Consider the following 14,219-nt stretch of genomic DNA (forward strand, 5'->3'; position numbering starts at 1 on the left):
CACGATTTCACCGCACTTTAGTACTCCTTAGTCTGCTTTGATCCTGGCGTAACAGGCTCCAGAATGGGGCAGCCATTCCCAACTCTTTGTGAAGGTGTTAAATCAATTACACAGGACAATACACAGCACTAAAACTGAGCCTTACACGGGACAACAGTGCACAAATCACATGGACACTGACTGTGGGAAACTTCTAATGTTTAAGGGCCACACCTTAAACATTATGCGACTGGAAGTTCGTGACTTCTTCGATTCTCCTGGGGCGCTGCTGCAAAGCTCAATGGGATCTTTAATTGCGATGATGCATTTCCATTTACATGTATGCTACTGCTGCTGCCAAGCACGCACCCTTCCCAACCCCATAACCAGAGTCTTGGTAAGCAATGTTACGAGCCAGAACCACGTGGTCTCAGCACTGATCAGTGACTTCATCGGACCTGATAGGAACCAGATGGGCAAACTGGGGAAATGCTGCACAGCCTCTCTATCACTCAGTATCCCATTTACTGGTCACCTGCATGTCTGACAGCCCGAACAGGTACCTGGGAAATCACCACGCCATGCCTTTGTATTATTTCTTTTAATAAAAGCCAGGAAGACAGCCTGCATGTCCAGGTCCTTACCCCGCCACCTCTGCCATTCCGTCACCGAGCGATATCATGTTTCTGTTGCCGTAGCGACCCTGGAATGGCTCAGTTGTATTGCTGGTCCTTCTGGGACAAACAGAGCTTCAGAGGGAAAGAAAGACGCCAGTGTTTCCTTCCAAACATTTTGGACACGAGTGCTGTTTGCTGGTTGCCATAACTGAGCAGAACTCCACAGCTGAACAGCAAACTGTTCCCATTCAGACTGCACAGCTATTATACAAGCCTAATAATCCATCATATTGTAAAGTGGGGAAGAAGAGAGCAAGTTACAGCTAACCTCACAGAGCTCCTAGGCAAATACAGTACAAGTCCAGTGCACTCTCAATGACTGGTACATGGCTCAAAGTCTAGAGGTGACCTCTTGCTGAGACACCAGACCCTTGGCTTTTAACTCCCACTGCACAGCAGTATGATCCATTTCAGGCTTTGTGGAGGAGGCTCCTGCACATACCAGACTCGGGCAGCAGAAAAACAATTAGGCATTTCCTGTTATAACCCTGTGTGTCCATCTAAGGTGATCTGCTTCTATAGCCAACAAATGGTGCTGGATCACATACTGTACATGGGCCTGCAGCACAAAAAAGCATCCCATTTATGAGGGGAATGGATCCTTTTTTGAAGGGCTTGCATGCACACACATTGCTGACCTGAGACCACCTGAGAGACCATCAGGAGCTACAGCACACGTAGGCCTGTTTTAGGAGCATCAGCAATTTACTGAAAGCCTCTACTAATATTTTTAAAAGCAGCATAGTTTTCGTGAGAATACACCCAACTCATTATTTAGTATGTTAAATACAGAATGATCTGCATCCTGATAAACTTGTTCACTACATCTCGTGGTCGACTATACATGATCAGTCAATAGAAACTATTGTAGCAGCTAAAACACAACAGTGATCATTACAAGAACCAATGTGTGGTGTTCCTTCTAATTACCAGCATTTACTTCCCTCTTGACATCATAAAGATGAAAGGCCACTTTTTGTAATCTAAACCACTCACCTTTTGGGAAGACAGATCATTCAACTTTTTCATGTCCTGCAGTTTCCCCCAGCTGACTCACCAACCCCTTACAAACCTGGGACTGGCTACACCACAGATCTAGTCTCCATCAGTACAATCACACAATAATTGACAGCACTCTTCCCATAGTATAATTAAAATTACAAAGTCAACCCAATATTAATTGCAGTCAAACGCACAGATATGAATAGCTTTAACTAAGCTACACTTATTAGTCGTAATGCTAACCAATGAATAAGTGAATAATGAAAACCACATCCAGGTCTGCAGACATGTAGCTGACATGATCCATGTTTTCATGTTCAAGGTGAATGGGACTGGGCAGAATCCAGTCCAGTCCAGACTCTAATTCTCCCTTTGCATCATGCACAGTGTGTTCCAGTATGTGAAAAGCACAGAAACAGCCCCTTTGAGCCACGCTTTTGTTGACATTTATGTCCCACTTAAACAAGGCAGACACATCCCACAGATTCAGAGCTTTACATGGGTTTGCATTGGTCTTTCCTGCTTAGCGAGGAACAGTTTGTGGAGACTTGTGGCTCAGGCAGCAGGCAGCAGGTTCAAACACAACCAAGGCACGCGCCCAGCTGACACTTCTGCAGTAACACTTCAGACTGAGCTGCAAATACCCGCCTGCAGGGTCCTCTAAGCCTGGCATTTGAGAGCTGGGCCTCTCCCTTCCTGTGTAGCTCAATGGCTGTCAGAAGAGCGTAATGTAACGACCAGGAAAGAGGTAGGCACGGCCTCGTCGCCGCCACCTTCTGGCCAATGCCAGCAAAGGCACTGCACTGCGACCAGGGACACGTCCATCAGCACAGCAGGAGAGAGAGAGCGAGCGCTTCCCAGCGGCCCACAGGGACTTTCTTCTAGCAACCGGACCCAGATACTGCATGGAAACAGGAGCCGGAACACATGACCTCCTCCACAACAAGACTCCAGCTCAAACACTTTTGTTAATAAGTGACAAATTAAATCGGTTGCACAACCAAGCTGGCACTGCCCGTACAGTCGTGACCATGTCGCGCTGTCTGACAGGAGCCAGAATACACTGAACAACACAGCTGGATGAGATCCTCAGATCAATCGGCTACTGACTACCAATCCGGCCAGATGCGCCAAAAAAGCCCTCCTCTCATTTATAACCATTCTTATCATCTTAACTCCTCCTAACCTCTGCTTGACTTCTGAAGATTTCTCAGAACCGGCTGCTCCATGTTCCTATTAAAAGCTCTCTTTGGCCCTGCAAGCTCTAAGCATCTGGCTGCACTGCACACCACAGCCATCCTGTCGACACGAATTCCGACGCCGTTTTCCCACGGATTTTCCACGGAGTCGGCAGCTGACGAATTCTAGAGACTGCGGAAGCCGCTCTGGAAGCCAGCAACCGAGAAACAAACACAAAACCAACAAATAAACAACAAAAAAATAGAGTCAGAACTAACTCTTACCTTCACTTCGCATTTCTTGTGGGTGGCCGTTTTACACACTGTGGAAAAAGAGATGACGGGAAGCACGTGAGAACAGGCAGGAAGGGCCTTTTCTGAGGGGCTTTGAGTACATTGGGACAGGCTGGGAACGCCGGAGTCGGACGGTAAGCAACACTCTCGCTTTTCAAGAGCGTCGGGAGAAGAAGATGCGTCTGTGCCAGGCGCTGCAAACACACGGGAAGCACACAGAGGCACACGACCCGCAGCTTGAAAACACGAGAAGAGACTCGTGCACAGCAGCATGCGATTTCCTTCATCCACACCAGAGGCAGCAGACACAGCAAGGAAACAAGGTGAGATTCTTGAGAAACGGTTATTAATTTGGCTATAGATTTTATCCAAAGCAACTTCATTTTGCATTCAATAACACAGGTGGGCACTCAATTTGCTCAACTGGAGTGAAGTTCCTCGCTCACGGGAACAACTGCAGTGTCCCACTGAACATGCAACTTTCCATGCAACTCCAGAGTCCCATCCACTGCTCAACACTATTTTGTGCCCTAAACATTTTTATGTAATGAAACTACTACAGTCATACAGACATAAGGGGCATGAAATGAACTCTGGATTTAAGACCTTCTAATCTGTCTTTATACCAATGGGCACTGGAGCAGTTATCTGATTGCTCAACTCCCTAGATGTTGCAAAGGAATGTGCAAACTAAGAGCTCAATGCTGTTTTCTTCTCCTGCGTGGTCCCAGTTTTGTGGTAGGACCATATTTGTACTTGGATCAGGTTATTTCACGCCCCTTGCAAGAGGTGCTGGGCTGAGCCACAGGAACTGCTTGTTTTATTGCATGCCCACTTAAAAGGCTTCTCTGCATCAGGCCCAGTGTGTTCACAGGGCTCAACAGGAGAAGATCACAAAGTCGGTCTCACAGATAAAGACTGAGGCAATGGGAGAGAGAGAAAGGTTGAGGGACAGTATGTCAGTGGACCAGTGAAAGAGAGACAGAATCAGAGACACAGGGCGGGCAGAGACCATGCCTGGGTGACAGTGAGACAGTCATTGATGGCGTGCATGAGGACGTCAGCGAGACACCAGCACAGCCAGAACGACACGTGTGATAGCGCGGGTGAAATGATGTGAAGAGGGAGAGAGGAAAGTGAAGAGGCTGGTGCGGACAGTGGACAGTCCAAGCGGAGGGGGGACAGCGGTCAGCTCCTCACCTCGGCAGAAGGAACCCTGGCTCTCCACGGGCTGCCTGCACACGCTGCACTGCCGCTTCTTCTTGAAGGTCTTCTCCTTGAAGGCGTGGGGCTCTCCCTTCCCCGGCTGCCAAGACAACACACAGAGCCTCAATCACCGCGTGCAGGACCGCTCCCACCCCTACCGTGCGAGTACACAAGCACGCGGCCCAGGCCCAGGCCGAGAGCCATGGGGAGAGCCTTCTGTTCCCTCCTTGGCGACTGGCTGCAAGCATTTAATCCGCACCTGCACGGTCACAGAGTAACCCAAGCAAGTTCCACAGCTGGCCAGGGATTGGTATGCGCTCTGAGCTCAAATAGTTCGGGGTTATAAAGTATCGGTCCAAGGGGTTCCCCAGCCCCTGAGCCAGTCCGAGTTTCGGAGCCAGTGAGAGGTTGATCATCTATTGCAGCATCCACAATAAGACAAGCCACACCTGCTCTGAAAACACATAGTGTGTTTTCAATACACCAGGGCTGCAGAATTCTAGCACATGTGCAGCAAAGCATCTTGTGTTGAAGGTTTTGCTCTCCTCAAGCAAAACCAAAGGGAAGCAGACCTCAGATTTATGTGTGTAAGTACACTTTTACTGTACGTTGTATCATGAATGCATACCTTCACATCTGAACACAGGAACGCACACACAATGACTGACAATGGGAACTTTTCTAGAGGGAACAATCCTGAGCCTCAAGGCTCTGCAAAGCCATGAGGTGCTCCAGAGAGGGTGAGCTTGGATCAAATCCTGAAAGCCTCAGAGATCTCCCAAGACCAAGACTGTCACCTCAGCATACGCAGTCTGCACAAATCCCTTGCACAGAAAAAGTTTTTGGGCACAGATGCTCCAAGGCTGGAAAACTCTAATTAGACAGTGTGCCTCTGTGCACTGGCCACCTCAGTGCAGGCTCATGACCCCAGACAAACACACGTACCGTAGATGCTACCTTAGTGTCCTCCTAAATCAACCAGGGGAGAGATCAACAACACCAAAAGTTGAAGTGCCAGACAACACTCCTGATTTCCTACCAGTGTCCAGCAAGAAGTCGGTAACTGGTTGTAGACATGAGTTTTTGCTCTCAGCATCTTAAAATAGTTTCCCTGCTAGAAGATCTCAGCTGCCACTTGTCAGGATGAAGGTGTGTTGGCTATAATGAGACTGCCACTGACAAGCAAGACTCAACAAACTATATGTCACATTTAATTAGGTGCAAAACCCGCCTTCAGACACCTGTTTTTGACTTCCATCTACTCATCTGTTGTGCACATGTGCCTGAAGCTTCATTGTGAAATGAGGACAGCCAGTCATGTGCACAGCACACACAAAACACGAGGAGCCCGATTACTGCGGACACCAAGGGCACGAGCTGGGAAACTGCACTGCAGGCTTCCCGGGAGTTAAGAGGTGCAAAGGCGTGCCAAGTCGAGTTACACAGCAACACAGCGAATCAAAGTCTTTTTGCCTGGGTTCCTCCAGCATGGACAGGACTGCAGGAGGCTTTGGTTGATCCCGTTAGCTCAAATTCCAGCGATGAAGATAAGGATGACGACGAGGGCGTTGCTTACTTTCTATCTACCCGCGAGGCTCATGCCTTGAACCAAGGTGGCCTTCTGGACACACAGATGCCGCGGGAGATAGAACAGTCTCTTATGGACTGACTGGAATTCTAGCCACAGAGTCCTACAGGAAATCGGATGACTAAGCCATGCCTGTTAAATGACCCCCTTCCTGTGCCCCCTCCCCCCGTCACCTCATGCCAAGACCGGTAAGTGGGTGACATAATGCCAGCGTGAGGCCATCTGGTGTGCGTCACAACCCCCACCTCCCTCCAAAAAACCAGACACAGTTTGTTTATACTGCCATGAACCCACGCTGCCTCTCTTTCAGTGTCATGACCACAAGCCATTTCACAGTGCTTCCCAGCAGACGTGCAGTGGAGACTGACAGTACTGTATGGCAGGATAGGGGTCCTCAGTGCAAGTCCTGGGGGCCTGTCCCTGCAGAAGCCTGAAAACATTTGTACCTGTGTGTATAACATCCCACGGTATCACCTTAGATTACTTATTTTTTTCCATGCTGTAATTATTTTGTAATTATATGTGTTATTATGATATTATTTTGAGGCGGTCTTGTCAATTGCAGCTGCTATAACTGGCTCGTCGGCTTCAAGTGCCCCTGGCCAGGGGGCTCGTCAGGTTCTGGCGCTCCAGGCCGGGGGGCTCTGACTGTAGGGATGCCACATCATGCTGGATCAATAACGTGATCTGTTCAAGAGTCAAAAAGGGTTTTTTCTTCTCGTTTTGAAGTATCCTTCAGTCATCCACTACCGTGGTCTTCCGTGGTCTACCAGGTCGTTTGCTATTGCTAAGCTCACCAGTGCGTTCTTGCTTCTTAACAATGTACCAAACAGTTGATTTTGACACACCTAATGTTTCTGATTGATTTATTCTGATTTTCCAGCCTCATGACGGCCCGCTTCACTGGCCTTGCCACTTCTGTGGTCCTCATGTGGAGAGACAACAGCAACAGATTCCAGATGCAAAAGCCAGACAAAAAAATCAACTCTAGACCTTTTGTTAGCTCTCTTGTGCATGAACTAAAGATGCAACAACACACAGCTGGCCAAGAAATAACTGAACAGCCAATTGTCCAATTACTTTTGGTCCATTGAAATGGGGGACTATGTATAAAAAGGGCTGTGATTCCTATATGGTTCACCCAATATAGACATAAATACCCTTTAATTAAAGCTGACATTCTGCACTGTAACCTCAAAGTAATTTTTTCATTTCAAATCCAATGTGCTGGAGTACAGAGCCAAAACAACACAAATTGTGTCACTGTCCAAATACATAGAGACTGCACTGTATATACAAATACAGGACTAGCATTCTTGCGTGTGCTTTAGTTCAAGACTATCTTATTTAGCCCGCAGTGTTGCACAAGGAAGCCACAGTTCTGCAGCTGTAAAATTGGAAGCATTGCTCATGCTGTCGACACCAGACAGCCATGCCCTACGGTATAAACCCGCCTTCTGCGTGAGCATCTGCATCAGGCCCCAGGAAGATCACTACGTTACCGTGCTGCCCACGTCATCTCTGGGCCAGCAGCGCCCACCTTGACAAGACAGGACTCCGCCCCATGGCTGTCGATGGACAACTCGCACACTTTAACGCCACAGCTGGGGTGAGGAACCGTGCTCTGCAAACACCTGAGCAGATTCCCCACCATCAGTACTGTCCACCTCAGAGCTGCTCAGTCAGTGTAGGAGAAACACAGTAAGCCCTCATCCCCATCTGTACCCCTCCTAATTCCACGCCTGCAAGCCCCTGTCATTATCCAGACTTATCCAGAGGCACGCTGCAAGCCACGCGGCCTACATTTCCCTTTCTGCAGGTGAAAAACAGCGCCAGTCTCCTTCTGCATTTCACACTCTGCTACAATGCAGAACGGAGACTGGCGAGACTCCCTGTGCCAGCACTGCCCTCCCTCTCCTACAGGCCAAGCTGTCATCACACACACACACGTCACTTCGGGAGACAGACGCCGAAGCACACATTCAAGGGCACTTTCATTTTTTTAATCCAAATGCAAAGTATTTCAATGCCAAATAAATTTGTTCCCATAGCTACATTTGAGGTTTTTTTGGGGGGGGGTTTTCTAGAGGGAACAATCCTGAGCCTCAAGGCTCTGCAAAGCTATGAGGTGCTCCAGAGAGGGTGAGCTTGGATCAAATCCTGAAAGCCTCAGAGATCTCCCAAGACCAAGAAGGTTTTTTCCTTCAGAAACAAGACCTTAAATAAAAAATAACCCAGGCTAAATTTAAAACATCCCGCAAACATGTATGAAAAACACTCAACAATTCAATTTCAGCTTTTCTTAAACAGTTTTAACTCCATAAACATTATGCACAAAGGTTTTATACTTCTATATGATGCAGAATATGTACGTTTAACGGAGGCAAAGCTTTGCCTTCCACCACAATGGCTATAAAAAAGCCAACCACTGTGATTCCCCTGCAAGTTGTACAAATCCCAGCTTCTTGCCTCAGCGTGAACTGAAATGAAATGCAGAGAAAGAAAACACACGCTGCACAGACTCGCTGGGTAAAACCAGAGAACTCCAGGGCTCGTGCCCCACACGATTTCCTGCCTTTCCGATTCGAAAACCCCTTCTTGCAAACCCTCAGCGACCTCATCGATCTGTATTTTTCCTGACACTGCTGCGCGCAGAGTGTCAAGCATCAGGAAAGCGTGATCAAAACAAAACTGAGCGAGACGCAGCATGGATCTTTGGCGTTTCATCATCCGTGAATCTAACCTCCAAGACAATGATTAACAGGCGCTTGATTAACAATCCGAACTCTGCATTCCATCGTCACGGTATTGTTTACAGTTTTAAAGCGAGTGTAGTCACATACCAGACCACTGAATCAATTCCCCTTAGGAACTTGCCTTCGTAATTGTGTTTTTAGTAGACAATTAATTGAATTCAAGGATCTGGCAGCATTAAGGTGGCCTTGGTGGCCAACTGCTTGTTGTCATTTCCTGTGCCAAAGGAAGCCTTGAGCCAAGTACCGTCAGGCAGTGCCAAGTTGTCATAGGAATCCAGGCCTCAGCTGGAGCTACAGCTGTGGGAAGTGTGTTGGCAAATCGATTCACTTGCAGCGCTGTGGCTCAACCAGAGGCTGATGTTAGCCTCGTCATGGCCCGTCTCCTGTATGCCTCCAGATCGATCGCAAACCCACCAACACTACCCTCCCCATCACGCGCCCGCTGCCCTCCATGGGCTCCTGCAAGTGCCATCACCAGCCCAGTAATGACGCTGCCACAGGCGGCGGGGCCTGGCCTATGGGATCACAGCAGCAGGGAAACGCTAGCACCCAAGCACGTCAGGGAAACCCAGCACCCAGACAAAATCCTTTCACCGCTGCGCTGCCTGGGTCACAGCGTTGACATTTCCTTTCTTTAGTCATCCAACTCTGCGAGCGTCCGAGCACAGGTTCCGCCGCGGGCATCTGTCGCGGGAGCCGGAGACTCGCGTGCATCGCTGCTTTTACCATCACCCACCCTGTACCTGAGCAGACAAAGAGGCTTGCACAATAACCCAGAAAGGCTTGGGCTGCACCACCCACCTCTTCCCCCAGCACCACAACGGGCTTCTGCCAGACAACATAGTATACTAACCTGCACTGTCTCCAGGCCTGTGTCGTGAGTCACTGATAACGAACGCAACACACACGCTCACACACAAGACCCAGGTGGACCTGCAACAGGACAGCTACAGCAGCAAATCACCAGTCAGCCAATGACTCAGTGTGTTGCAAAACCCACGTTTTGCAAAAGGCAACACAACAGGATGGAAAGCATTCCCAACACTTCTGTACTGGTCTGGAGACTCTGCAATCTCTCGCACTCTCTGACAACCCTGTGAGCAAGAAGCTAAGGCAGACCATTCTGCAATAGCCACTACTGGCCCGTTTAAAAAAAACAAAGGCGTGCAAACAAAGGGAAGCTGCTGGGCCTGACCTGCTTATCCTGTCATTAGTACAGGGCTATTTTTATCCCAGGAGCCTTCCCAAACCTTTTCCCTGAACGATCCCAGCCGAGTGACTCACAACGTCAGGCAAAGTCCGGCCTGACTCACGCAGCAGCCACGCGCTCGGTGTGACCCAGGGGCGTCAAGCCTGTGACTGGTGCCGAGGGTCAGGAGGCTGCGGGTCTGATCGAGCAGTGCCCATGCCGGGGGGGAACACCGGCAGCTGGGCTACGGGCTAACATCCCTTCCGGCCGCCACCAGGCCAGGGAGGCTGGAACTGGCACCCCAAACCAAACAGTCTTGAGAGCGGCCCGCCGCCCACCCCTTCCCCCTTCTCCGAGGGGTGAGGAACTCTCCTCCAGGATCCTTTGACAAGTCCAGAGGCAAATCACATGGGATCCCAGAGGATCTCGTGTCACGACGGCACAAAGCGGCAGGAACAACGAGCTCCACAGCTCCCGACGTTCCGAGACTTGGTGCTCTCCAGTGTCGCCAACCAGCCCCGGATTCTTGTCGATTCCGAGTAAAACCCAGGGGCTGGAGGACGAAAAAAGATCTCCCTAGAACTAACCTCCAGAAAACTGCAGAGAAAAGGACCAGCGCTGAAGTGCGATCCCCTCCTGAGCGTCCCACTTGTTAGCTTTTCATTTCTGACCCATTCGGAGCACTTACCCAAACCTGCTGTTCTGTATTAACAGACCTCTGAGGGCTTCATGGTTATTGTTGTTATTTAATTAACCTGGCTCTCCGACGCACTTTTCTGCTCATTTCCTGCCAAAATCCACAGGGCAGGTGCCAGTCACCCCCGGCTCCCTTCAGTGTCAGTACTCCAGGTGCGCAAGGCCTTATTAAAGCCACTGGGCGCGAGCTGGACCCCCTCCTCCTCCTGCCTCTTCCCGGGCAACTGTTTCTTCTTCCTCTGCCCGCGGTAACGGACCTGGAGAACTACAGCCCCGCAGAGGTTTCTGTTTGGACAGCTGGCGCCGACGAGCGCTCATCGTCATCGCCGTTACCTTGGTGCCCTGAAAGCACAGTCCTCTCGGAGCAGAGCGCATGGCTCTCCGAAACTCAGCGCATCACTCGACGCGAATCCGCAGTGAAAGACAAGACAGCTGAGATTTCACATGCACGCGGAAGCCAGGGCAGTTCATGTCCTTCGTATAGTGCAGACTAAATGCAAAGCGAGGGAGCAGTGAAACTGCGACCCACCTGCTGAAGCGTCAGTCTGAACACCAGCAGTTTTTTCCTCCCGTTTCTGACTGCAGCTAATAACAAGGAAATGGAAACTAGTCTCACTGATAAAAGATGCCACCCTTGTGCTTGCACATAAAAGTTTCTCTAAACCCTCCAAGATGAGTAGGGCGGCTTTTGCTTAAAAAGGTGCACACATTTGCAATAAAATTCCACATCAGGATGGACTGACTTATTTTATCTTCATTCACAAAATACTTGCCATCTGTCTGAAGCACAGTTTCCTAAAGTCACAAAGAAGCAACCTAAAATAAAGTAACATATTCCCATAAACGAAGACCACGTTATTCAAAATATTGTTTTTCCTCCCACTCCTAGCTCACACGTCTCTCAGTTTTTCAAACCCTAAAAGTAACACTCAGATGGCTGTTAACTAGTGGCTGGCTTCTTACCTTGTTTTCTGTGAGGGCACCGACAAAACAGGAGCAGCGACCACAATCCAAAGCCGATCAAGACTGCCATTCGACACCACGCCAGCCATCACACCCCCATCAGGCACACGTCAGGCTGCCCACATAGCACCTCCATACTGAGCCCCGTGGGCACAAACCGAGCGGCCGGCCAGCCACTGTCCCGAACCACGTCAGTGTAAGGCGTCAACAGAGGCCTGTTCTCCCCTTTCAGCCTTTCGACACGAAAACCAGGATGCCTCCATACTCCCCTCCCAAAAAACAGCCAGGCCTTTTCCTGAAAAAAAAATAAAAATGTGCCACCACCCAAGAAGAGAACAGAGTGGGCATTGAGGAGGAAAGTCAACGCCCCTCCCCCCACCCCAACACACACAAACACGCTGTACCCCCCTCCCCATCCCATACACACCGCCGCCCACCTCCTCCAGAATCAGCTCAAAAATAGAACCAAGACAAATAAAAGCGACTGTAAATGGGAGGTTGGGGCCAGCGCCCAGCTGCCTGTGTATACAGCAGGAGCACAGTGGCAGAAGGGCGAGTTAGCGAGGAAAAGGCGCCTCCTCTTCTTCCTCCTGTCCGGTGCCCTAACACACAGCCGCACTGCAGAGAATCGGGGGTTCCCTGGGAGCAAGCTTGCTTGTTTAAGGATCAAGTTCCACGATTTGCACTGATGCAATCCTTCTTTCTTATGTCAACTTGTAAAAGACAACAACAAGCGCTGTGATCCCGGCCCAAGCAAAGAAGAGCTGGGCTGGTGCGAAGCTAAGGTGTCTTTCAGGGATGCAGAGGGGAGCCCTCTCTCCTTGGGGCTCTCTGACTTTCCTTCCCCTCATATAACCCTCCTCCAACAACATCATCCCAATCACCAGCCCACCCCCTTCTAGGAAACTCAGCATGACTAAATGCTATATGCAGCTTTTCACTACATGCTTCTGTAGAGTAGCATGTGTTTTAAGCAAATGACACTACCCTCTGAACAGCACCCTGAGACTACTCACTGTATTCTTATACGAGTTTCAAGCACTCCTTACACAATCCATCATCAGACTCTGGCCATTTTGTCCCCTTGTCCTCTTATCCACATAAGCATGGCTGCTAACAGGTGTTCCAGAGCTTCATCAGAACAGTGTACACCAGACCCCGTAGGTTGCAACAGCTAAAACAAAGCGATCAGCTGCCCTGCTGGCCGATATCCTCTTCCCGAGCATGCCGGGATAAGAGGAGGCAGGTTTAGTGCCGAGTTCTCCAATACCCTCAGTACTTCCGAACCTCACTGAAGTTAACTTGATGTGGATCTGGAAAACTTGAATGAGAGGGACGCCTGCCAGATTTCCACAGGTTGAAAAGGAAAGCCCCGAGGTGCCCCCCCCCGATCTCTTTCGAAGGGTTGGCGCCCGCGCGTGGGCATACGATCGTCAGCCTCTCCCCTGCGGGACACCCAGCTCCCACAGGGGTGGGACTCTAAACAGAGAGACGCACTGTTCCAAGACTGAGCTCAGTGCTCCTCGGGGCGCAGGCAGCACGTACTTCCTGGCAGGGTGCTTTTTTTCCCGCCCTCTCGCACTTAACCCTGTCCCCTGCAAGGCCGCCTGCGCCGCACACAGCATGGTCTGTGCCCAGTAACAGGCTGCAGCTCAGAGCTACACCCTTTCCAGCCACTGCTCCATACTAGTGCTCTGGAGTATCAGCCCAGCACCAGAGACAGACAGGATTCAAAGTCCTCAGAGGCAGCCCAGAGACCTTCTTTAAAATGAACAATGAGACACAAATCAGAGAACAAAAGTAGAAACTAGGGGTAACTGCATTTTAAAACAAGAACAGGAGGCCACATCCTTACACAAAGCGTGGGGGGAGAGTGGAACAAGTTACCCAGACGTGTAGTTGAAGCCGATGCCCAGATATCTTTCAATAATCAGCAGGATGAGCTTCTTGGATCAGTCAGCTAAAAACTAACAAGGGCAGATCAGCTGAACGGCCTCCTCATTACCTTTCTAATTCGCTTATGTTTGAAGTCGCCACCGAATCACTAAGATATAATGGTAATAACAAGCCAGCAAGATCTTTAATTACATATTGTGGAGATTAAATACTGCTGTTCCAGTGCCTTAGCCTTTACATTCCCACTTCTATGCACCTGTGATTAGCCTATTTCTCTGTTTAACAGGTTCATTTTCTCTGCCTTTTTTAATTAAGTAGAGCTCCTTCAAAGCAAACATGCAATTATTCCTCTGTTCATTCCACAGATGTTACTTGGCAACGAGAATATCACTGGTATGTTTTCAACAAAGTGTTTTTTTCTTCTCGGTGTTGGCCATTTCCATGTTGTTTGATTACGAACCGTCAGTTAAGGAGAAAGTGTTAGCTACTGCTCATTACCATCAGTTTGTGGCCTGACTGACGGGAGACCAACACCACCTCTCCTCCAGGCTGCAGCCGGACTGGAATGAGGTGCCCAGTTCCAGCAGGATTACAGAATGTGTCTTTTGGCTCCGGCTCTGAGGTTGTCCTCCGGCTGATCCACTCTGAAGTGTCAAAGACAGTTCACGGCTCTGCGTGCGAAATGCACCATTTTCGAGTTCGAATCACAAGCTCCTTCCAGCAGGAGAACATTTCTTAAACTGCTTGTAGCCTGTGGATTAAAACCCCAAAATCTATATCACATCCTTTGCATTT

At 49.5% G+C, this 14,219-nt stretch overlaps 1 protein-coding gene across 5 annotated transcripts in view; it reads right to left on the reverse strand.

Moving 5' to 3' along the window:
- Window positions 1–14,219, reverse strand: part of tns2a (tensin 2a) — a 75,127-nt gene that overhangs the window by 43,267 nt on the left and 17,641 nt on the right. For all 5 annotated transcript variants that reach the window (XM_088633717.1, XM_088633715.1, XM_088633716.1 and 2 more), the window contains exons 2-3: window positions 4,331–4,436; window positions 3,122–3,159 (exon numbers count right to left, since the gene is read on the reverse strand). In XM_088633717.1, coding sequence (XP_088489843.1) covers window positions 3,122–3,159; window positions 4,331–4,436 — 144 coding nt within the window. The remainder of the gene's footprint in view (window positions 1–3,121; window positions 3,160–4,330; window positions 4,437–14,219) is intronic.

This window comes from Lepisosteus platostomus, chromosome 1 (genome assembly GCF_059453375.1).
Source record: "Lepisosteus platostomus isolate fLepPlt1 chromosome 1, fLepPlt1.hap1, whole genome shotgun sequence".
In the NCBI taxonomy this organism is placed as follows: domain Eukaryota; kingdom Metazoa; phylum Chordata; class Actinopteri; order Semionotiformes; family Lepisosteidae; genus Lepisosteus; species Lepisosteus platostomus.